Raw genomic sequence first — 22905 nt, 5'->3', positions numbered from 1 at the left:
AATTCAAGTGCAAGCGTGTGTCTTTCTACTAAAAGGAAGTGGTTCCAGCTACTAAAAATGAAGTCCGAATAATAAATTGATTCTTCAGATACGACATCTTTCTGATTTTGACAGAGAATTTGATTTTAAAACAGATGCCTGTTACAGCCATCGAGGGTAAAACAGGCATTGGTGAGCTACACACTGAAAAAATAAATCCACAGCTCATTTAAAGGGGAACAATAGACTAGTAGATGACGGAGTCCTCCCTCTGGCTAAGAAACCATTAGCCTATTTTCTCAACTAAGCCCATTCAAACTAACAGGACCCTAAACCTGGATTTGCCAGACTGTCTCCCCCCCCCCCCCCAGAGCTCTCATTATTTTAACTTTGTGAGAACATGACACAGATCGCGTCCCTCCCGCTCGGCAGCAGCACTGGAGGTTCCCGCGGAGCGCGGGCAGCTCCAGCGAGGAGGGGCAGGCGGGGAGGCAGCGCAGCGGCGCAGGGGAAGCGCGGCCCCGCTGCCCGCCCCGCTCGCGGCCCCGTGCTGCCACAGACGCCGTCCCGCTCCCACCCACGTGTTTCGCGGCCGCTTTTCCACCCACAGACGGGCGTGCACGGGACGAGGCGGCGCCGGCCGTGCCCCTGTCACACCCGCTTCAGGCGAGCCCTGACCGGGGGTTCCTTGCAGCGTCCCAGCCCGGGGTCCCCGGCACGGCAGCGCAGCCCGAGCCCGCCTCCCTTTCGGAGCCTCCGGAACCACAGGGCGCCCCTTCCTTATCCCTGCCGCCGGGGGACGGGGGGTCCCGCGGTGCCCACCCCTCAGCGGCCGCCGCTGAATCCCGTCCCCGCGGCCGGGAGCTGCGCCGCTCGCCGCACCCCTCACACGCGCGGCCGGAGCGCTGGGCCAAGCCCTCTCCTACCGTCTGAGTCCCTGGAAGGAGGAGGGCCAGGACATCCGCGATTTTTTCAAGCCGGGCCGGTGGCCGGTCTCCACGGCGTAGGAGGCGCGGTCCACGGCTTGGCAGTAGAGGTAGCGCTCCGTGTCCGAGTAGCCGCGGTGCCTGACGCGAGCCCCGGCCAGGCAGCGGCCCCGAGAGACGGGAGACGGCGGCGGCTGCCCGGGGTGCTGCTGGTGCTGGAGGAACTGGTGCTGCCGCAGCTGCGCTGGGTAGTGCTGATCTTGCCGCCACAGATGCTTGGGGGCTTTGAGACCCCCGCTACCGTCGCTGCCGCCGTCGCTGCCGCTGCCGCCGGGCATCGCGGACACGCCGCTGCTGCTCTCCGCCTCCATGCTGCCGGCGGTCGGGCCGCGCCGGGCGGGCGGGCGGGCAGGGGCGGTGGCTGCCGCCTTCCTGCGGGCAGCGGCGAGGAAACTGTGCTGAAAAGTTGGACAGCTCCTGCCGCGCCACCCCTCGCCCGAGTGTGGGAGCGGCTGGGGCAGCCGCGCCGCCGGGTCTTGACTGCTCCGAGGGAGGGGAGGCGGGGAGAGGGGGAGGAGGAGAAGGAGGAGAGGAGGGGCCGGCATCCCTCTCGGAAATATTTAAAGCCAGGCTGGAAGCCGGGCGGGGGAAAGCAGACTCCGCAGGGGGCTGTGGTCTGGGAGCGGTGAGCGCTGGGGTGTGCGGGAGGTGGGAGAAAGCGCGACGAGGATGCCGGCAGGATGCGGGGGTGGGAATGGGACCAGGAGTGAATGCGGAGGGGTTCAGTGCCGCTGATGCTGCAGCCCGTCTCTCCCTTCCTGAGGCCGTCGCTGCTGGCAGGACAGGACTCCCTCCAGAGGGACTCTCGCCGCCGTGCGACGGCAGGTGGCAAAGTTGCTCACGCCCCTGTTCACCGAGAACTTTGAGGTGGGTTAAAAATGGGTTCTCACTCCTTCAGCTCTCCCTCCCGCCAGCCCTTATTCCCTATGCCGTGTTTCCAGTCCACATCAGGTTCAGAAATCATGTTTCCCAACTTGAAACCTTCCCCTGGTCTTGTCTCCGCCGATGAGTAAGCTCCCTCCCCGCAAGGAGTAAGACTGGCTGCAAATCAAGGCGAGGAAGGTTTAATTATAGCGATGCTGAGCCTACTGCTACAGAGAAGCTTTTATATGACATACAACTAGCTTCAGGACTTTGCAACTGCCGCGGGAAAAAAAAAAAATATTTAAAGTTAAAATCTACAGGGCAGGAACTTCATACTAAAGAGATCTTTTAAATTAGTTTTACATTTCAAACCCTTTTGTGTTCATATATAGCCAATAATTCACACTGGAAAAGAAAAAAGTAATCTTTCTTTTCTTTTCTTTTCTTTTCTTTTCTTTTCTTTTCTTTTCTTTTCTTTTCTTTTCTTTTCTTTTCTTTTCTTTTCTTTTCTTTTCTTTTCTTTTCTTTTCTTTTCTTTTCTTTTCTTTTCTTTTCTTTTCTTTTCTTTTCTTTTCTTTTCTTTTCTTTTCTTTTCTTTTCTTTTCTCCTGTCTGATAACATTCTAGTAGTTGGTATTTGGGGCAAAATTATAATCTCCACCCTCCTGATAAATTATGGAAAGGACACAATGCAAGTGCTCATTTGAAAACTATTAATGTGAATTTGTTTGGTCCTTCTATTCTGTTTGCCTGAGTACCAGTACAAAGCAAGAAAGCCAAAAAGCATTGCAAAAATGTCTCTCCTACAGTATCTTTATAAAAACATACATTTTTTCTAATCAGTGTTCATCTACTCATTAGAATGTTCTGATTAGCAATATGCACTTCTTCTTCAATCATAAAATTGGTCTTGCCAATCCTTTTCTCTTTACATCACAGATTTGCAATCATTTTAATCCTCATAAATTTCTCTCTGAACTTAACTTCTTATCAATGCAAAAGTACACTTATGCCAAGTCTTTAATGTGTAGATATATTTTTTTCCATTCTCTGTATTAAAAGTCAGCCTTCCTTTCTAAACATACAGTGCTCCTAAAATTAAGAGTCACCCTCCAAACACATAAATACAAGATTTTGTTGAGGAAAAACTCCCAATCTGTGTTTCTTTGAGCCATGAGTTCCTAGATCATACTGGTAATGCACCATCCTTTCAGGTCTTCTCTCCTGCCCTAAAAACTTTTAGGTTCAGCAAAATTCCCCCAGAAAATATTAGTTGAAATAAATATTGTAAGTACGAGAAAAGAGACAAAGTAGTACTTCCATTGACGGAAACCTGAACTTGAGCTCACATTTATCAAGTTCTGATTCTCCTGCTGTTTATCCAGACATCTAAGACTATTTCCAAGCCAGACATCTTAGATACTACCATTTTCCCAGCTGTGTCAGGCTGTGGCAGTTTTGACAGCATGTAAAAGTGACAAAAAATGGGACAGTAAAATGAGAAAGATTCAAGTCAAACAACAGGAGAAAACTATACCAAAATGTAACAGGGATCATTGCATCATGGAATTTAGGCAAAAAGGATGTAATTCTGTGAAAAACTCAGAGATGAGAAATAACTTTTTATCCTTGTTAACCTCCACTGGAATATTGCAAGGGGACTGTATTTCACAATTGCTAGTTTCCTCTACCTTAAAATTAGACAAAACTTCTGTGGCCAATTGTGCTATAATTTCAGAGAATCACAGAACTGCCATTTGGAAGGGCCTTCGTAAGATTGTCCAATCTAACCTCAAGCTCACAATGGGTTTATCATCAATACTAGGTCACATCAGCCACAGCTTTCTCTGAATCTTAAAACCCTTCAAGAGAAATTCACCAGCCTCTGTGGATGACCTGCTATGGTGCTTCACCACATCCCTAATGAGGACAATTTTCCTGATGTTCAATCTCAACCTCCCAATCAGGGGCCCTTGCCCCTCATTAAACAGCATGCCACCACTGACAAAACCTTAAATTTGCTGTCTTTTGCAACTAATCTTCCCATAGCTGCAGGCTGCCTTTAGATTGCCTTTTACCACCTCCACACCAGAATCAGCAAGCTCTGTCCCCTCAAGCAGTCATCACTGATCATGTGCCCTTGGCCATCCTGTTAGCCTCCTCTGGGTTCACATCATTCCCATTCATCCACTGCCTGCAGTCACTTTGGCACACAGTTTGCTTTATTTATGGTGAACCATGCACTGTTTAGCTGTTACCCACCCTACAATCCAGTAAAACTCACTGATCCTTTCCAGTGGGGCCATGATCTAGTCAGTCACTTGCCAGCCCATCACTTGCTTCAGGTTATCCTGTCTGCGTGCCAAACACTGCAGTTCAACATGGGCTGTGCTATCAGCTCCTTCTGCTGATAAATTGTTTACCACCTGTGACGTGGTTAGATCCAGCCAGAATCTGAAAGACCATTCTCTATACTTCCGTCCTACCTAATAGTCTGTTCATCCAGCTGAGACTTTCTCAGTTTCAAAATGAAAGTGTTTTGAAGGATTATTTCAAAGTCCTTATTAAACTGAAGGTTTGTTACACGCACTGTCATGTATCCCCAACAGTCCTTTCATAATGGAACACAACCAGGTCAAAAACACATTGTTTGCCCTTGGTAAATCTAAGTGTTGAGTAGTCCTAACTATCTTCCTGCTTTTACAGGTCTTGAAATGGATTTAGAAGTGTGCTTGGAGCTTTCCAGCAACCCACATGAGATCAGTAAGTCTATAGTACTTCCATTTTTCTTCTTGCCTTTCTTAAGAGTGGATGTAACAGTGACCTTTTCCCAGCTGACAGGGACTTCTCTTAACCACCATCACTTTCCACAGATAAAAATCCAGCAGCCTCATGGATGCCCTTTCGTTTGACACTGGCATTGCATTTTGGCAATGAACTTACATTTGAGCTCATAAAGCACTTTTGGTATTCCCCATCCAATCTCATATTTTCAGAGTTTGCCTAATGTTTTAGACACCAAGTTCAATTTGACAGATAATCAAAGCATATTAGCATTTAAAATAAAAAAAAAATATTGTGTCTGAGAAACACAGAAAATACAGCAGAACAACCTCCTGTACAAATGCCAATACTTGCACAAGTGGAAATTGAAGTACTGCATTAGAATTAATCATGAAACCTACATGAATTCTTAATTATTTTCTGACTATTTTTGGTTGGGTTTTTGTTGTTGATTGATTAGGGTTTTTTCTTTTCATTTTTCTATTTGTGGGAGACTGTGTGTGTGTGTTCTTTCCCTTGTGCAAAAAACCTTACTGTACCTTCATGCCAATGAGACTTCATAAAAGTAGTCTCTTGTTTTAATAACAGCATTGGTGTTTTCCATTTGAATGCCCATTTTACATATTAAAAATAATGTGGTTTTGAATTAATGAAGTGTTTTTCAAAAACTTCATCAAAAAGATACAAATAGAATGTTGCTACAGTATTTCACACAAATAGAATCTGAACCATAAGGCACAAGATAGTACAGGTATGGTAAAAAGGCCATGTATAAAGTATATGTATAAAAGTATAAATATGTTAAGATACTCCTAAATACCTGACTTTCATTTCACAATCAAACTTTCTATTTAAATTTTAAATGTAATAGTTATATCACCAGTTTTTTTATTACATGAATGTGCTAAGACCATGCAGGAGCATTTACACAAAATATTTATACTTCCCTGCAAAATACAATATAAATGGAAGCTAGCAGCTTTATATAAAAATTAAACAGACAAATTAAAAAAATAAGTATATAATACCTTTTTGCCAATATTTCCTATATGAAGTCAAGACAATTTTTTTCTTATTTGCCTAGCTTACTTCACACAGAATCCTCAAAAGTACTAAGTATGGAGACAACTCAATAGCAATAGAACAGCCTACATTTAAGAGTTGTAACTGAAAATTATTTAGAAGAATACTTTTCTTTCCATCTTCATAGAACGTGCCTGAGCCTCCTCACAAGAAACTAGAAACTCCTTGGTGAGTTGAAGCTCAGATATAAGAACTACTCCTCCAGCCACACCTAGCTTGAGAGTTTTGCCTTATCAGAGCTTTCTGTGTGCATGATACCAAAATGCACTAAGATTCATAAAATAAGATGTAACATTTTACCTCGTAAGAGAATGCCATTTTAAGTTATTCTTAACCTTTCTATGTGTTTTTTTTTTTAAAGTATGTCCTTGCTTTCAAGAAGTACTTAAACTAATAGAAAGAATTGCACTCAGAAAATAACAATTCAGTTTGCTTTTGTAGCTTTGTTTACAGAGGTTTTGATAATATTTTCAAGGCTCTCTTCAGCTGATGGTGCTAGTATTCACAGTGTACTAGATAAACTGCTGTATCACTCCTTCAGAACAGCACTGCAAGTCTTAACAGACATTTGTGACAGTACTGCACTAGACAAGTAGTTCTGACATACAGAAAATAATGGGGACCCACTTATTTGTTACCTTAATTTCCTGGCGTAATAATATATGCAGTCCTTACAAACCACTGTCTTTTATTTTTGGCCAGAATATAAGGGAAATATATTACCTAAGTGCAATAGAAAAAAATTTAAAATTGAGATAAACACATATCAATTAAGGAGATAACAACATATTAAGGAGATAAGTATAGGAGGATTAGAAAGGAAAATACTCAGGTATTTAATTAAGAAACTAACAATACCCCCCACTTCATGTCAGAGAAGGTGCTTTTTTAATTGGTTCAGACTTTGTAAACAGTACAAAGGGAGAGGAAATAACTTGCATCATCTCTGCAACAAAAGAAACAATGGTAACACCTGAACATAGATGACAGTAAATTTTGTTCAGTAGAATTCACCACTGATTTCAGCCCTGATATTAGTCCTGTTATAATTCAGTGCAATGGCACTTAAGAAACTATACCATATTTTACATGTACAGATTCACTGAAGTCTTTTAAGTCCAATGAGATTGAATTTCAAATACAGTGAATAGTCACTAGCTGTTCATATAAATTTTTGTATCACATCTGACTCATAAGACAGAAACACATTCCTGCTGCTAGCAATGTAAAAGGAATTCAGCAGATCATCATTCTATAACTCAACAGAAAGCATGAATTATTAAAAAGGAAAAAAAATGAGTGTTTTAAAAAGTAGAGGACTGAATAAATATAGAATATTTTATTAGTTGTGTGATTTCAAATCCCAGTAAAAGAAAATATTACAATAATATAGGTATCACATAATCTATTTGTTGAATGCTTTTCTACATTACATGAACTTCTTTTCCATTGCCAACAAGGGGTAGTTAGACTAAGACTACTGTATCATTGCATATTTCAATGTGAAATTAACAACCAATAGTCTTTTTTTTTTTTTGTTGAATACCATTTGTAAATAATGGAACAACTCCATAATCTAATTCTACTGAAATTATTATTAATGTAATAAAGAGGGGATTAATCTAGAACTGTATAAATATGCAGGATTGATTCTTATCACCTTATCCTTAGGAAGGCTGTTTTTCCCGTTTGTGAAAGGTATTCCTGCAGGCAGCTTCATGTGGATTTATTTTTGATACAGCTTTAAGTGAGGAATAACACTTTACAGTTCTGAAAAAAAACCCCAAAACTGCAATCTGATTAGCTATCTTATCTGGTGTCTTCTATATGTAAGTATAATTAAAGTGCTTAATTTATTACCCTACAGATGATATTTTTGAGCACTTTTTAACTTTTCACAATGGATTCAAAGATCTACTTAGAATCAGTAATATATATATAATTAATTTATACTATAAAGCAAAACAGAAATCATATGCATTTAAGTATTTGCTAAAATACTGCATTGCTTTCAAAATCTCAATATAAACCCAAAGCTAACAATTTCATATAAACACACAATTTCTACTTCTTATGGAGATGCATGCCAGGCATCTTTGAATTTATTGACATTTTAATTGTAAAAGCATAGCTTTTCTGTATATATTGTACTCTTGCTTTGTGTATTAAAGCACTGAGTTCAGTCCAGTGCAATACATTCATCACAACCCAGCTGCAGAGAAATATCCTGACATACCAAGCCAGCCCTCTTCTTTCACCCAGGTAGTTTAAAACATGACAGGTACGTAAGAACCGATAGTGCAGATACAGATAGATTTGATAGTGCAGCTACACGGACAGGCAAAGCTAAAGCCTGGGCTTTGACACCCCCAGGCTGGTGCAGAGCTCTACTGATGAAAAGCTGAGCTGACTGAGATGAAAGGCATTTTGCACCCACCAAGTTCACAATTTCATGTAACCTCCCACTTGGAGCAGTGAGCAAAGACTGAACTCTATTTCAGAAGCGTGCTAAAAAACACAAACTCAATTCTTCCTAACACCATATAATTAGTGAATGTAAAAGGGGACAAATCTTAACATTTACTTGACTGCCTTGATTCGCAGCTGGAGTAGGAAAAACTAGCAGCAGTTATTATTTTATCAGTTGGATAACACAAGAGCAAGAGAGGAGGGATTTAGCACGGTTAGAGTTCATCCCGTGGCCTCTTCTCCACTGCACCACAGCAGAAGATTAAACAAAGCATGAACCCTGAGATAGCCTCTGTGGAACTTTTTTTTATGTTGCAATAAGTGATGGTGCTATATTGACTGAAACTTTTTTTCCAAAGTAGTTCCCAGATAATAAAGCTACTCTTCATCATCCAGTGATCAGTAAAAACATCACTAATTGAGCATTTAACCCATTTTGAACAAGGTTTGAAGGATAAAGATACTTTTGCAGTTTCTTTTACATTCTATCAGTTTAATTACTGATCTGCTCACTTCAAACAGAGGACCACAGGTGGCATCCAAAATATTTTTTAGGTTTACATTTGCATGGAACATAGTGACTTCAGGTTTCAGGGGTTTATGAGCATTTAATTTCTATAAGACATTATTGTGCAGCTTGAAATCCTCTTGATTTTACTCTGACTTCTGACAAACATGAAAGCCTACCAAATTTTAAAGAAATCTCTTAAACCCAGTTTCACCCAGTTCTTGTCAAAAAAAAGAGCATGAAACCATACTGAAATAACAAGCACTAGAACAAAAACCAAAGAAAAAAAAAACAAAACCTGGAGCACTCCCAGCAAAATCCAAGGCACGTGAGTTTTGCATGATTGAAAGTTTTAATCTATCTCTTTCTAAAGCTGCTAGAAAATTCAAATTCTAACTGGTAAAGACTGAGCTTTTGAATAAAGATAGATAAGCTATTTATTCAGAACTAGGCAGTATATTTCTAGGGGTCCTTTATATTACCCAAGCCATATGTGGAGCTTGCTACTCATTGTCTTAATATGTTTCAAAATTTCTGAGCCCTCTCCTATATCTGCTAGTTAAATTATTTTAAAGATACAGAAAACAAGCAAAGGAAAAAAAATAGAGGTTACTACATATTTCATCAATTCAATGATGAACCAATATTTCTGGTAGGGTCAATGTTAAAACAACTCTTTTTCAATTTGGTACTTTTCTCTCTTTGCCTCTTTAATTTCTTTAAGCTCTCACTCAGCTTTAACAGTTTAACAGCCTCTATCAAGCAAGATGGAAAGAAAAAGTAAAAACGTTTTTAAATTATCTTTTTGATAGTCACTTTGCAGGAGTAGCAAGAGCAATTTTGGCTGACTATTCTCAGCTAGTAAGAAGGCAAATGAATGGAAAGGTTCAGGCCAGTAGATTTTAGTTAATTACAATCAAGCCATCCTAAAAATATATATCATCTTTTTTTATTTGTATTTCTAAATAAAGCAGTAGACCCTATAACCATCATTAGAATGAATAATAGAGTTTATTCTCTTCTTTGAAACAGCATTCAGAATAAAATTACATTCATCTGTATCATATATTTCTGTTACTGGATTCACTTAACATGTACCTAATCTTAACTTTGTCAGATACAGACCAAAATTTTAAAATATAAGGCATTGAAACTAATTAAATTGTAAAAATACATAACAGAGGAGAAACTTCATATTTTTAATTTCATAGTCAAGAATAAGGATTGGTCATTTTTTAAAAATAAATTATTCTTAAGCAAACAAGTCAGATAGATGTAATTTATCTTAACAAATTACATTTCCAGTAAAAACATCCCTTATTACTTGGTGAATCAAAAATGTTAAGAGTTTAAATAATAAAATGTCATTTTGCATGCTGATGGATTACTTATTTAAATGAAGTATAGAGGAGAAAGTAGCATCCATTTATGTGTGTGTGAGTGTAAATATTGGCAATTTAATTTCCCTTCTGTAATTTTCCAAAATAAAGGTCTTTATTGAAGGATGTTAACTTCAAAACTAAAATGGGGTTTAAAGCATTATTTATCAAAATTATCATTTGTTACTTGTTCATCTTATACTTGCTGAAACTACTCTGGTGATATTAATGGCTTTATTTTCTGAGCTTAAGTTATATTGGTTTGATAGTCCTCCAGCAAAAAACACTAGGAGGTTTTTCTGCTGTCTTCATTGAAACTTGGATTGTTCGGCTCATATTTGAGCTACAAGTGAACATTATTTAAATTGCAGTACTTGCCTGAAGCCTGTATAATATATCAGGTTTAGTTATGCTCTGAAAATATGAAATTCATTGGCTGAAAATTCTGTCACATTTGTCAAATTAATCACTTGCATAAGAAGAGTACTGCCCTCCAGAGAAAAATGTGAAAGATCCCATAGGCAACTGTTTGCACAGTAAAATGCCATGTTTTTCAAATTACTTCTTTTACAGAAGTGGTGGCATGCTTTTATCTGATCTTATCACTTCAGCTAGCACCCACCCATTCTCTTCACCTCCTTCTTTCCTCTCACCCGTATTTTCAAGTGGAGAGAAATAAAGATTGAATTATTAAAACGTACTTTTCAGTCCTTTAAAAGAAACAGAAATTTGAGCTTCTGCTTGATATTTGCAGAATTTATAAACCCTATAGTGATTCTAGCCAGGTTGTCACTATCCAAGGCATCAATCACAAAGAGAGAAACTCTGAAACCATTCCCAGCTGTGTCTCTCCTGGGTCAGTGTTAACTGAAGCACTGTTTCCCTGCTTCTCCTGTAGCTCATCGTCAGCTTTACAGAGGCAATAGTAGACTTAGAAATTATTAGCTCTTTTAGAGCACTGAGACTACACACTGCTTGTACTAACATGGCCCAGTGTAATCAGAATGTGTTAATTTTGTACTCAAAAAGGGATTAAGATGGGGTCAGGGATTTTGGAAATTATCAGTGCCCAGACACTATCGTTAGAATGTGATTAACACCTCAGAATTAAGGGAGAACTCTTGGAAAATTTTACCTTTCCATTTTTGTTACTAGTGGTTTGGAGATTATATGTCTCAATGTTTCTTTAACAGGGAACTCTTTAAAGAAAGAATGTTCACATATACAGTATCACGAGGGTATTCATGAGCAAAACAGCACCTTTCCATGCACATAAAATGTTGCGAATAAATACTTTTTCAAAAGTGTGTGTAATCTATATCCTTGTAGGAAGCAATAAATACTGCAGTATCTACCTACAGAATAAAGTACCAGTTTATTTTCTTGCAATGTGAAATAACAAGAAGTTATTTAATTAAACTTGGGCTTTAGGTGCAAGCAAGCACCTCATACATCAGGGAATTGTGATTTTTGAGAGCTGCTGATCACTCAGGTGAGGAAATCATTCCTTTTGATTTCATTCATGATGAATAGTTAATATTTATTTAATGTGGAAGCAAAATCCACCACCAGTAGCTCAACACTAATAATTTCTCTAACTGAGAAATAGTGCTCAGTAAGAAATTGTAATCCACTTACTGCTTTTATTACTGAAATAATTGGTAATAGTAAATGCTGTCATAAAACAGGTAGTTTTGGGCAATTTCAATTGAAATTATTGAGAGAAAAAAATCCAACTATAACTTCTAAGTGAATTTTATATTCTTAGTTCATTCTCTTTTACCATTCTACTGGTATTAAAAATATTCACACACTTTTCCAAAGCATTTTGCACTCTTCAATGTGTTGTGGCATACCTTTCTAATTCTTAGTTAAGCACGCTGTATAATTGATACATTTGTGTTTTGTAACTGTGTAGCTATTAATCATCATACAGGTCCTGATCTTTCGTAGGGAAAGCACTATAGAAGGAAAAACTATATTCATTTAACAATTTCAACAAAATAATTTATTCTCATCACAGTTCCCTGGTGCTCCCTGTTACTTCAGTCATACTCCATGCACATTTTATTAGCCTTGACAAAATTTATGAAAATGGTAGCATAGCTTTTCCAGGAGATTTCATTGCCTGTCTTCACCTTGCTTCTTGGCAAATGCCTTACCACGATCAAGCCTGGCTTACAAATTTGGTTTTCTGTGTTTTGTAGAGTGGGAAGTTTTCTCCAGATATCTTCAGAAATTTTTCTGGAGCACAGGCCATTTATCTAATAGCCTGTCTAAACTATCTATACTATTTAAAGTAATTTTAATTTTTAATTAAACAAAGCAGATAATAATTACTGAATTCCCTGTGTTAAAGCTGCTAGTACTACCACCTGTAATCAAATGAATGATCAATAAAAAGGTTTTTTTGGTTTATTTTGGTTTTTTTGTTTGTTTGTTTTTCGTTATTGTTGTATTGGATTTGTAAATAAGCTATAAAGCAAAAAGAGAGAGCACTTTTTTTTTTTTCTCATAGTAATGCTAATAGCATTTAAGGAATTGGTGCAAAAGAAAGCAACAATTACTACTGCTGTATTAGAGGACTATATTACTTCTGTTATCCTGTGCTATCATCCAGGCTCATTGGAAAGCATTCTACAGAGGCTTTGCAAATTTTTTATTTAATTGACTATTCTGACACTCTGAGACTGAAGAGTGAAGATTTATTGTCAGTTGAAGTGCACCTATTCAAAGGTCTAAATTAAAATTAAAAAGTTTGAGGCTTGGATGTCTCTTCTCTGACTTAAATTACTTTTAGCTACACTACTGTCAGTGATATTTAAGCTGAAAAGTAGAAACCTCAAGTGCTTTTTGAAAATTGCAATGACTACAATTTTATTTCAGTTTTCTTTAATACATGTTCTCTGACATTACAGTCCTGGTCATCTCAGGCTATATCTGCTCAATTTTTAAAATAACTTGAACAATTTACTGTTTATTTCCTGGATTTTTTCAACACAGTTCAAGGTATGTTTTTCATCTTTATTTGGGCTTTGGTAGACTGTTCTCACTTATAGTTTTAACCTTTTTTTATTGCAAGAGCTTTTTTTGGACGGGGGTTGTTTTCAAAATTCAAAGTGTATCAAAATAACACAATATTGAACTCACTGTCCTCAAATAAAGAGGAAGCTTACACTTAGAAACTCCTAGAAATTCCTCATCTTTTTCATAAAATGTAGATTTCATATCTGTCAACAGGTGTTACGTAAAGGGCAAGCACGTATCAAAGGAACAAGGGTTCTTAAATTCAGCCTGTAATTGAAATGCTGCTTGGGATTCGAGATGCTCAGATTGTATTCAGGACAGTAATGGAGATCTCGAAAACCATAACAGGCACAATTTGATTATGCACTAAGGCATTTGACAAGAACAAAAATCCTCTGAAGTCAGGTCATCAGAATCACAGACAACTTTCTAATACAAATTCAGTACTAATTAATTTTGAAAGCTATACCATTCTCAAGTATATTCATCTGTAGAGATGAAGCTGTTTTTCAGGCTGGGAACTTCTACTTTTTTTTTTTTGTAAATCTTTGCTAAAGTACATTGCTTTATCCAGGAAATCAGTAACATTCATCTGAAACAGAAGCATGTTAATGAAGATTTTTAAACCACAGAAAACCCAACTACTCTTGGTTTGTGTTGTTATCCTAACATTAGATATTTAAAGGCTTTTTTTAATATCTCCTTATTTTTTGTGTGAGTTCCTCCTATACTACATTAAAAATATCATAGTTTTATTGCATTTTTTTAATAATTGCTATTCACTTTAAGTTAGCGTTTAATTTTTACTGAACAGAGAGAATCTTAAGATTCTTTTTTTCATCTATTTTCAAATAAGGCTAAATTTATGGAACTATCTCCAGAGGAAACCCCAGATTACTGATCTCTTTACATTAATCTCCCACACAGCTTTTAGCACCTCTGTGTAGGCATCTTGTCACCACTTAATTAAAAAGGATTTTGCCACCATCTCTTCATGCAGAAGAATCAGGTTTTGCAAGAATGTTCTAAATCAAGAAATTTTAGCATCAAACATAAACATGACAAAAGCATAGTTATTGTTGGAATTTACACCAATTAATCTGTGAATCAAAAAGCACAATTTTATACTCACATTTGATGCAGAAGAGCAATTGCTACTGATTCATGCATACATAATAAATGAAGCATTTCAAGAGCAATATTTGGGCCTAGGAATTTTTTCATATGTTTTTCTTTGGCAATTATAAAATATGATTAGACTGTGGAAAATAACTAGCATGACATCAAGCTTTACTTATGTTTATTGATTATCTTGCTGTAGTTTTCTCTCTATATGTATCAAGTGGTGCTCTTCACGTTTGAATTTATGTTACCTATGAAAAACCTGACTATTCACTTTCCAAAATTGCACAAAGCATTAAATATTTTTTTTAACATAAAATAGCTTAGAATGGTATTCAGTATAGCATAAGTTACTGATACGCTTTTTGTAAGTTACTGTATGCAGTCTACCTAAGGTATTCCATCAATCATGCCTGTGTCCAGTGATAATAACTTCAAAACACATTAAACTCAGGCCTTCTTTCAAAGATAAGAAACAGTTACAAAAATGCCACAGAACATGAAAGAGGAGTATCTTACATTGTGGCAGGGCAAGAAAAGCCGAATATGTGTGATTAATAGGTGTTTGAACAGTTTATGAAGAACATAATAAACACCTGTAGGAATGGAAGCATCTGGAGGAGAAGGGAGATATGAGCTGAAATAGATTAATGGAAACTGAGGAAGGAAATACTGCAGTATGATTGCAGTTAAAGACATAACTCCCTCAAACTTTTCAGACAAAGTTGTCACAAAAATCTAATTGCTCATACATAAAATTAGATAAAAGCCACTGAAAATCCTGCTGATTTGTCTCAGTTGAAATGCCTCAAATTCTACTGTTCAATGAATTTCTGGTCTTACACAGCTATCAAAAGTTATCTTTATTTTCTATTAAGGATATGCAGACATGTCTGAAATGTTTGATCTGATAAGGCCATAGAGTGTCATAATGAAACCTTTTATTGCAAGGGCTGTGAGGTTCTGTATCCATCTAATCACACTTTCCTCATTTCATCATCAAGCTGTTGTATTTAATCAGCCTGTCACCTATATCAGAAAAAAGAATTGAGTTACCTTTGAATTAAAGAAAATTATAGTTGAAAAGGGATGTGGCAAGAGAGAACTATTACCCAGCTATTACCTGAGATTGCACAGAAACTTATTTTGTTGAAAGTAATAGCAGTCAACCAGATTTGACTCTATCATATGGAGTAGATAGTCTGTACTCAGAAGTTAAAGCAACAGACCTAGAAAAACATCCCATAAAATTTATTCACTGTTTGGAAAGAGGTAAAACCAGGGTTACAAGTCTTTCATGGCATGGCCCTTCTATTTTCTTTCCTATAACAAGAACAAAAAACTATCAGTCCACATATTTTTTCAAGATAGTTTTGGAATCCTTTCTTTTAATCTCCACTTCATAGACTTTATGTCTTTTAAAGAATACTATTTCATGGAAAGATAAACTATGGAGATTTTTCTGAAGAGGATATGATTGATTTTCTTTTTCAGAGACCTAATGTCCAGCCTTTATCTGAACTAAAAGGGAAACAGGGAAGATAATCTGGAGCCTTAGACTAGAAATAGAAAAATAAAGTTAGATTAATTAATTTGCTTAAAAAACTTTTCTTGGAGAGTACACCTAGTGTAAAATATGTATGTGGAAATTACTTTCTATGCTGGATCATTTCAATGTATCAATTTGATTACAAATGCAAAGAAAACAACTTCCTGTTTTCAGAAGATCCCATTTATTCCCCTGTGTTCTGAACTGGAATATTATTCATTTTCAGCTCTCTGAATTTTCCACCTATTTTTTTTTTTTAATGGGAATCGAATAATTGATAAATAAATTTAATAAATTAAAGTCTTTCTCAATTTAAGCTTTATACTTAATAAGAGATTATATTATTTAAATTGAAAAAAAAATGCTTCATAGAGAAAAAAAAATAAGTTTCATCAGTAAAAATATAAAGTGATCTTTTTCTCTAAATAAAGTTTAAAAAAAAGATTATTTAAGGAAATAGCATTTTGGTAAAACTTTCAATTTATGCAAATTCTTTTTACATTGCAATAATATGTAATCCTAAAAGTGAAATGCCTTATCACCACTATCTAAATTATTCTATTTATTATTATTATTATTATTCTATTTAATATTCTTCAATGTAATATTTTACACTATTTAAACATGAATCTTGAAAGCTGTTGGATGTCCAAATCCCAAAGTGACATTTGGAATCTGTTTTAACCACATCATTTGCTAGTAATATGAAGTGTTACTGGAAATATGTTAAAAAGATATAGATCCTAAAACAAATTAAGACCTTGCTATACACATGCTTATGTATTAGTTAAGCTATGGTTACCAATAGTCTGAACACGGATGAAATTTCTGCAGAATCAAGCTGAAGGAATGTATACTGTTAACAGAAGGCCATGGTCTAGAAAAATAAAAACTAATACAATGTATTTTGTGAGAGTGACTAGATTAAGCAATTCTTCTATAATTCTTCTAGACATTCTTCTAGACAGCATCCTGTAATCTGCACTGGCCATAAGCAGATATCTGACAAAAGAAAGAACTGAACAGCCATAATTTATATACTCACAAAGGCAACCTCCTAAAAATCCACCCATTTTCCTCAGAGAATTTTTTTAGCCAAGGATATTTTAAGTTATAAAGAGAATAAAGCCATAAAATAGAATCCAATTTTACTTTGAACTAATTAGTGTTTATTAATTACTAGGTTATGTAATCAGATGCTTCTCTCTACATGATTGTACTCAAGTAAGAGATATAAGAAATGCTGACAACCTCTTGATTCCCTACATAGCCCTAACCCTTTCTTTGCCTGTGCAACTCCTTGTCACTTGCTAATTTAAAGAAAGGATCACAATAAAACATGTAGATCAGTCTTAACAGAGATCATACAATAGCAACTCTGTATACAGACCTATAGAAAGATGTAAATGCTCAGAATTAATATGTTTCTGATTCAGTTTTCTCTCTTGTGTGCTTTGGCTGCTCAGAGACCAGGCATCATTCTTTGTGCAACCACACCAGGTGACTCTGAGCTGCTCTGTGCTCTCCCTCAACAATCAGCCATATCGTCCTGGGCTAAGGCAGCTTGGATGAAATTGTCCCAAATGCTGGATTCACCCATAATTGCTGGCTGGATCACTCTTTTGAAGTGATTTCTTTTTTTCTCTTAACTTTATGTGCCTTTGACAATTCAGTTTTTTGTTTGTATTTACAAACAAAATTGCTACATTGCTGCTGTGAAAGTGATTGAAATGCCAGTCAAGAGAGCTCAACACAGAGCCCCACTAGTGAAGCTAATCTAAAAGAATAATTGCCAGCATGAAAAGATCCTCGTGAAGATGTATTCCTCTGTCTGGATAAGCTTTCTGATTTCTTTTGTCATCTCTAAATTGATGTAAATAAGACATAGTGAAGAAGTATTAAGGATAATATAATTAAATATTATTCATTATATTATCTTTAATTATATTGTTAATTGAATTAATTAATATAATTAAAATAATATTAAAGATATTATTGTGTTATGCATTACTTTTCACATTTCACTGTCATTGGTGAATCACTATGTTCAATTTAGTACAATTTTGACCAGTGTGTGGATTTGGGTTTGATTGACTGCCCAGAAAAGTACTTTAACTAGATAACTACTTTGCTGATTAACTACCCAGAAAAACCCAGACAATACCTGGAAATGACAAATCTTTTAAGAACTATTAATAGAATACATTGACCCCTTATGGTACAGGAAGTAAAGCTGTGTTAATGAATGTCCAGCCTTCCCCCACCCCACTGAAACTTTAACCCATTGGAATCAGTCTTTCACTTTTGAGATATCCCTAAGAAGATGAGCCACTGTAGCTGTAGACCTAGGCACCAGTAAACATCTAAGCAGATGACTGTTCAACAGACTAAGAAGAATCATCAAGAGAAATAATTCAAAGGGCTCATTTAGCAAGTGATCTGTGTCTTTAAAATATCAATTAGGCTATGGAAGAAGAAAACAGTCCCTCCTACTCTGTTAAATAGAAAGAAAATCATGCAAATGCAAAAACAAAGAACAGAGTGTGGTCGTAATAAAAATCTGCCCTTTTATGGAATTCATACAGAAATGTAATAAAAAATTAAATATTAGAATAATAATCTTAAAAATACTATATAATCAGCCATTGACTCACTTTCCTCTAGTATGATAGATAATCTGTGATTAAGGGATTAGAAGCAATAGAAGGACACCAGATTGGTTGAACGGAGAACCTCTGATAGAGGTAAAAAAGAAGTTCAGGCAGTAGAAGAAGAAATACATTTCCATAGAGGAACACTCAAGTGTCCCCTGGCTTTTCAGGCATGCCACCAGTAAAGCCAAAGCTCAACTCAAGATGAACCTGGCATCTAAGATGAAGGGTAACAAAAAGGTACATCAAAGGAAAAATAAGAAAAAGGTAAACATGGCCCTGCTGCTGAATGGAGTAGGAAACCAAGTGACAAAGGATGTGGAAAATGCTGAAGTATCCAAACCTTTCTTTTCCTTATTTTACTGGCAAGGTCTGCTCTCAGGCCTCCCAGGTCAACTTGTCCAAAAGCAAAGAAGGAGAAGAAGATAGCACCCACTGTGAGGAAAGATCAAGTTGTGTTTAAGTTCCTGGAATCACATAGCATTTTTTTAGATTTTTTTTCAGATTTTCTACTGTTTGAAAGTAACAGTTTCAAAATACATATTTTAAACACTAATTATATTTTCTTTCCTAAACTAGAAAATACCTGCTCATAGACTATTCATCACAATTTACAGTAACATCTGTTTCCAGTCTATGCTATATAAATAATTACATCAAATTGAAAAATTAAAAATTTTACCATTGTTGAGTAAAAGAGCAAGAGTTGATCAAAATTCCAATTTTTAAAAAGAATTTCAGAATACTTAATGCTGGACACAGTATCTGCTGTCCATCATGTCCTCCATCTGGGCATCTAATCTAAATCATTCACCTAATGCTAGACATAAGTTTAAAAAATCCTTTTATTTGGGAGATGATCGGCTGGAGGTAATTGTTTCACCTGAAATACTAAGAAATACTATTATGCAAGTAAATGTTCTGATACAGGATCTGCCATCTTCACAGCTTCCTTACATCCCTTAAGCACAAGTCAATGCAACTCTTGACCAACATTATATTTATGTTGTTCTCCAGAATTACTCCAGAATCCATACATCACCATAGAAACTGTGGACATTGGTCAGCAGAACAGAAGACTGTCTTAAAAGCCAGACCTTGGATTCCACAAACATTAAAGCTTCTAGCATCCACTTATCCTCAAAAATTCCCATTAATTTTTTCTACTTTCCAGCACTTAAATACTGACTCAGTTTTGGTTTCCACAATAATTAAATATGGTTTTCTTTGTGACAGATACTACAGTTAGGGTTTGATGTGACTGAGTATGATAGAAACACAGGTTCACTGTGAATCTGGATTCATAACAACAGTAATGTGCTTAACTCCTACTACTAACAATTTAAAACCTTCCAAGACCTGACCAGTAAAATTCTCCTTGACACAGCAGGTTTGTTTAAAGGTTGAGATAAATGGCATATATTCTCTCCCAAGATCTATCCTTATATAACAGGCAGAATAAAGCAGACACAAAAACAGGAGTCAAAAACTCTCAAATTCTCTTCATAGTTTGATTTCCAGCTCGTTCCTTTGCCTTGGCCAGTTGCACTTCCCCTTTGCAAGCTTTCCTATGCACAAAATGAAAATAACGCTGTTTTCACTAATGGATACCTTTGGAAAGGTTATCCAAAAGTATCATGATGTATACTTTTAAAATACAGAAATACGCAATAAAACATTAAGAATTATTGTGTTGCTTTAATTATTTACTAGCAGGTGACTCAGGGAACACAGAGGCTGTTGAAGAGAGCCTAGACTCATGAGAAGCCTTCTGAGAAAAGTTAGTACTTGGAGGGCTCAAAGTAATAATTCTGAGTTAAAAAATAAATAACAATCTTTCCCTTTTTTCTCTCTCTTTCAGAAGTATCTAAACCATAGTTCCCACTTATTTTCACTGCATACACTATTCTACTGAGTTGCAAATAAATAAACCGGAGGAGCAGCTTTTCTCAGATTTTGTTTTTATTGTGTGTTACTCAGCTAAGGTCAAATCTTATTGCTTTTATGATCTCTCTAACACCTATTTCCTTAAAATAATAAAAATTTAGCATCCTAGCTGTCCTTTTATAAAATAGTTTGCTGGTATAGTAAATAAATAACAGCAAAATTATGACTCAGGATTCACAGATTTCAGTTTCTAACATTTGAAAAAGTTATTCTTGCCCTGCATACAGAGGACAAAATCCGGTCTTTGAAGTTTTCTGTGGACAAAAATAAGACAATGAGCAAGAAAGTGGTAGGCATTAAGACATATATAGGTTGAAACTAGATTCTGATTCTGTATTGCCATAGTATCAAACTTACAATGATGGTGCTAATAACAATTTGCTAATATTTCTTTTTAAAAACAGATATTAAAAATTTTAAGTTCATCTTTAAAGGGCCTGGGGATAATTTTAAATCAAGTTTTTTATGATTTCCAATAAAGAGAGTGTTGATTGCCTCTTTAGTAGAAAATAAAACACAGAAGTTTTAAGCACTATAGTGACTATCTAATCCACAGAACTTAAATCAAGGAAAAACATAAATTAAGACAGAAAGAACATTGCAAAAAAGATACTTCAGAAATTAGCTGTCGTGTAAGTTGTTCTTGTAGCTCCCTAGAGTTTCATAAACACACTAATATGCACACTCTGAGCTGTACATAAGCAATACAAAAGCAATTTAAAATAGATTTTATGTTGTACAATTATAATAATCTCTCCCAAATGATGTTTGAGCAAAGACTAGGATAAATAGTAAAAAGAGGCAGTACCCATACCAAATCACAGATAACTAAAAGAAACGCCAGATTATTTAATATATTTTTGTTATGAAAGCCCTTCGTAGCACCTTTTGATTCCAAAACAACTTTTTGTTTTCTAATAATGCTTTTAGTGAAATCTTCATGTTTTATATACTCTTATTTCTGGAGTTTGCATGCAATGAACATGACATTTTCCATCAGATTTTTTCAGTTACATGTGTTACAAGGACACAAGTATCACAGCAAAAACTGGGACAGTGTTTTTTCACTGAAAAAGCTATTCTTAAAAGGTAAAACAAATAAGTACTTCAGTCCCTGACACCTCAGATCTGTGGCATGGAAAGGGAAGGCATGTGTGCCATGGCGATTCGCAGTGCTCAGTAGGGTCCGTGTCCTATCCTACCTTCTCATAATCATCTCTTCTTTGGAGTAAAACAATGCCGAGACTGTTTCCAGAACAAAGGTGACTGAATTGACTGCCATCATATTTCATGGAGCTTTGGACAAATCAATACTGCCATAACAGAGAGATTTGATCAATTATCCTAAATCACAAGTCCAAGTGTTTGAAAGAAGAAATCGAATCTATGGTATCACACATGCTATATAATATAAATATTTGCTAGATTATTGAGTCAGGGTGGGAGCTGTGGCTATTGGTCAAATACAGAGGTATGTAAATTTTTGAAACAGTTATAAAGTAGGTAAGATAAAAAACTTAAATATTCTCAAGTAACTTTCCATCCATAACAGTCCCTCACCATTTTAATACCAGCTACCTTGGAGAAAGCAAAAGCATTCTACTGTCAATTATTTCTTATCTGTGCATCTCATATTAAATGCATTATAGCTCTTGTTTACACCAAAGCCATTGGTAAACTTAGTTACAGTTATTTGAGGAAAACTGGATAAAGCATACACTACATCCCAAATCGCTAATCTATCCCAGCATACAGTAAAATATCACATTAAATAGTCTATATATACAGGTTATTTTTTTCTTATAAAATAAAAAAATAAAATTTAAAAAATTTAAAAAATAAAACCTAAAACTAAAAATGAAAAAATAAAAATAAAAAAATAAAATTAAAACTAAAATTAAAATTAAAATTAAAATTAAAGAAGAACTGACATAAAAGCAATTCATTGCCTGTTTCTAATCCTTCCCAAAGAAGGTCTGGCAATTATCACATTTCATAATTGTAAGGATGATATCAGCTGCGGGGTCAGCCTACCAATTCTCAAGCACTTGTTCTTATAGCACAATAAGCATTTCTGCATGTGATACTTCAATAGGAGACTTCAAATCTTCATCTTAGCAATGATCTTTATTAGGCTCTCAGTCTAACCTGGTGAAAAAAATAAGAATCTGGCTCCATGTATGTGTGGAAGGAAATTAGAGAGGTAAAAGAAATGCCAAGGCATTGTGATGTTTCAGAGTGAGAACGGCAAGAGCTTACAAAGTATGAAAGATTAAGAAAAATATTACTGAAGTATGCTTTCCAACTTTCAACCTGTGCTGTTATTTGCATTTTATTTAGTGTTTTTTTCTAAATATAAACTTTATTTTAATTCCTCTACAAAGCTAACACACAACTAGAAACAATTCTGTGACAGCAAAAGGGAGAGAAAAAGGGAGAGGGAAGGAGAATGAAAATGGGAGTGTGTGTATACACACATGCATATGCTCATGTCCAGAAATAGAACACATATTTTATTTTAAAAACTACATTCACTATCATTGTTTTTAATTTTGCAC

The 22905-nt window shown here is 36.1% G+C and overlaps 1 protein-coding gene across 4 annotated transcripts in view; it reads right to left on the bottom strand.

Moving 5' to 3' along the window:
• PDE4D (phosphodiesterase 4D) overlaps positions 1-22905 on the bottom strand; it is a 491756-nt gene that overhangs the window by 354876 nt on the left and 113975 nt on the right. Inside the window, exon 1 of one of the 4 annotated variants that reach the window (XM_086867127.1) lies at positions 906-1441. The exons of the other annotated variants lie outside the window; for them this stretch is intronic. Within the exon in view, the coding sequence (XP_086723253.1) occupies positions 906-1276 (371 nt within the window). The 5' untranslated portion in view covers positions 1277-1441. Of the gene's footprint in view, positions 1-905; positions 1442-22905 lie in introns of those variants that run through there. 4 annotated transcript variants of the gene reach the window in all.

The sequence above is a fragment of the Cyanistes caeruleus genome, chromosome Z, assembly GCF_971803275.1.
Source record: "Cyanistes caeruleus chromosome Z, bCyaCae1.hap1.1, whole genome shotgun sequence".
NCBI lineage: Eukaryota > Metazoa > Chordata > Aves > Passeriformes > Paridae > Cyanistes > Cyanistes caeruleus.
Note: the sequence above shows the minus strand (reverse complement) of the source record. Positions and strands in the feature narration are given on the sequence as shown.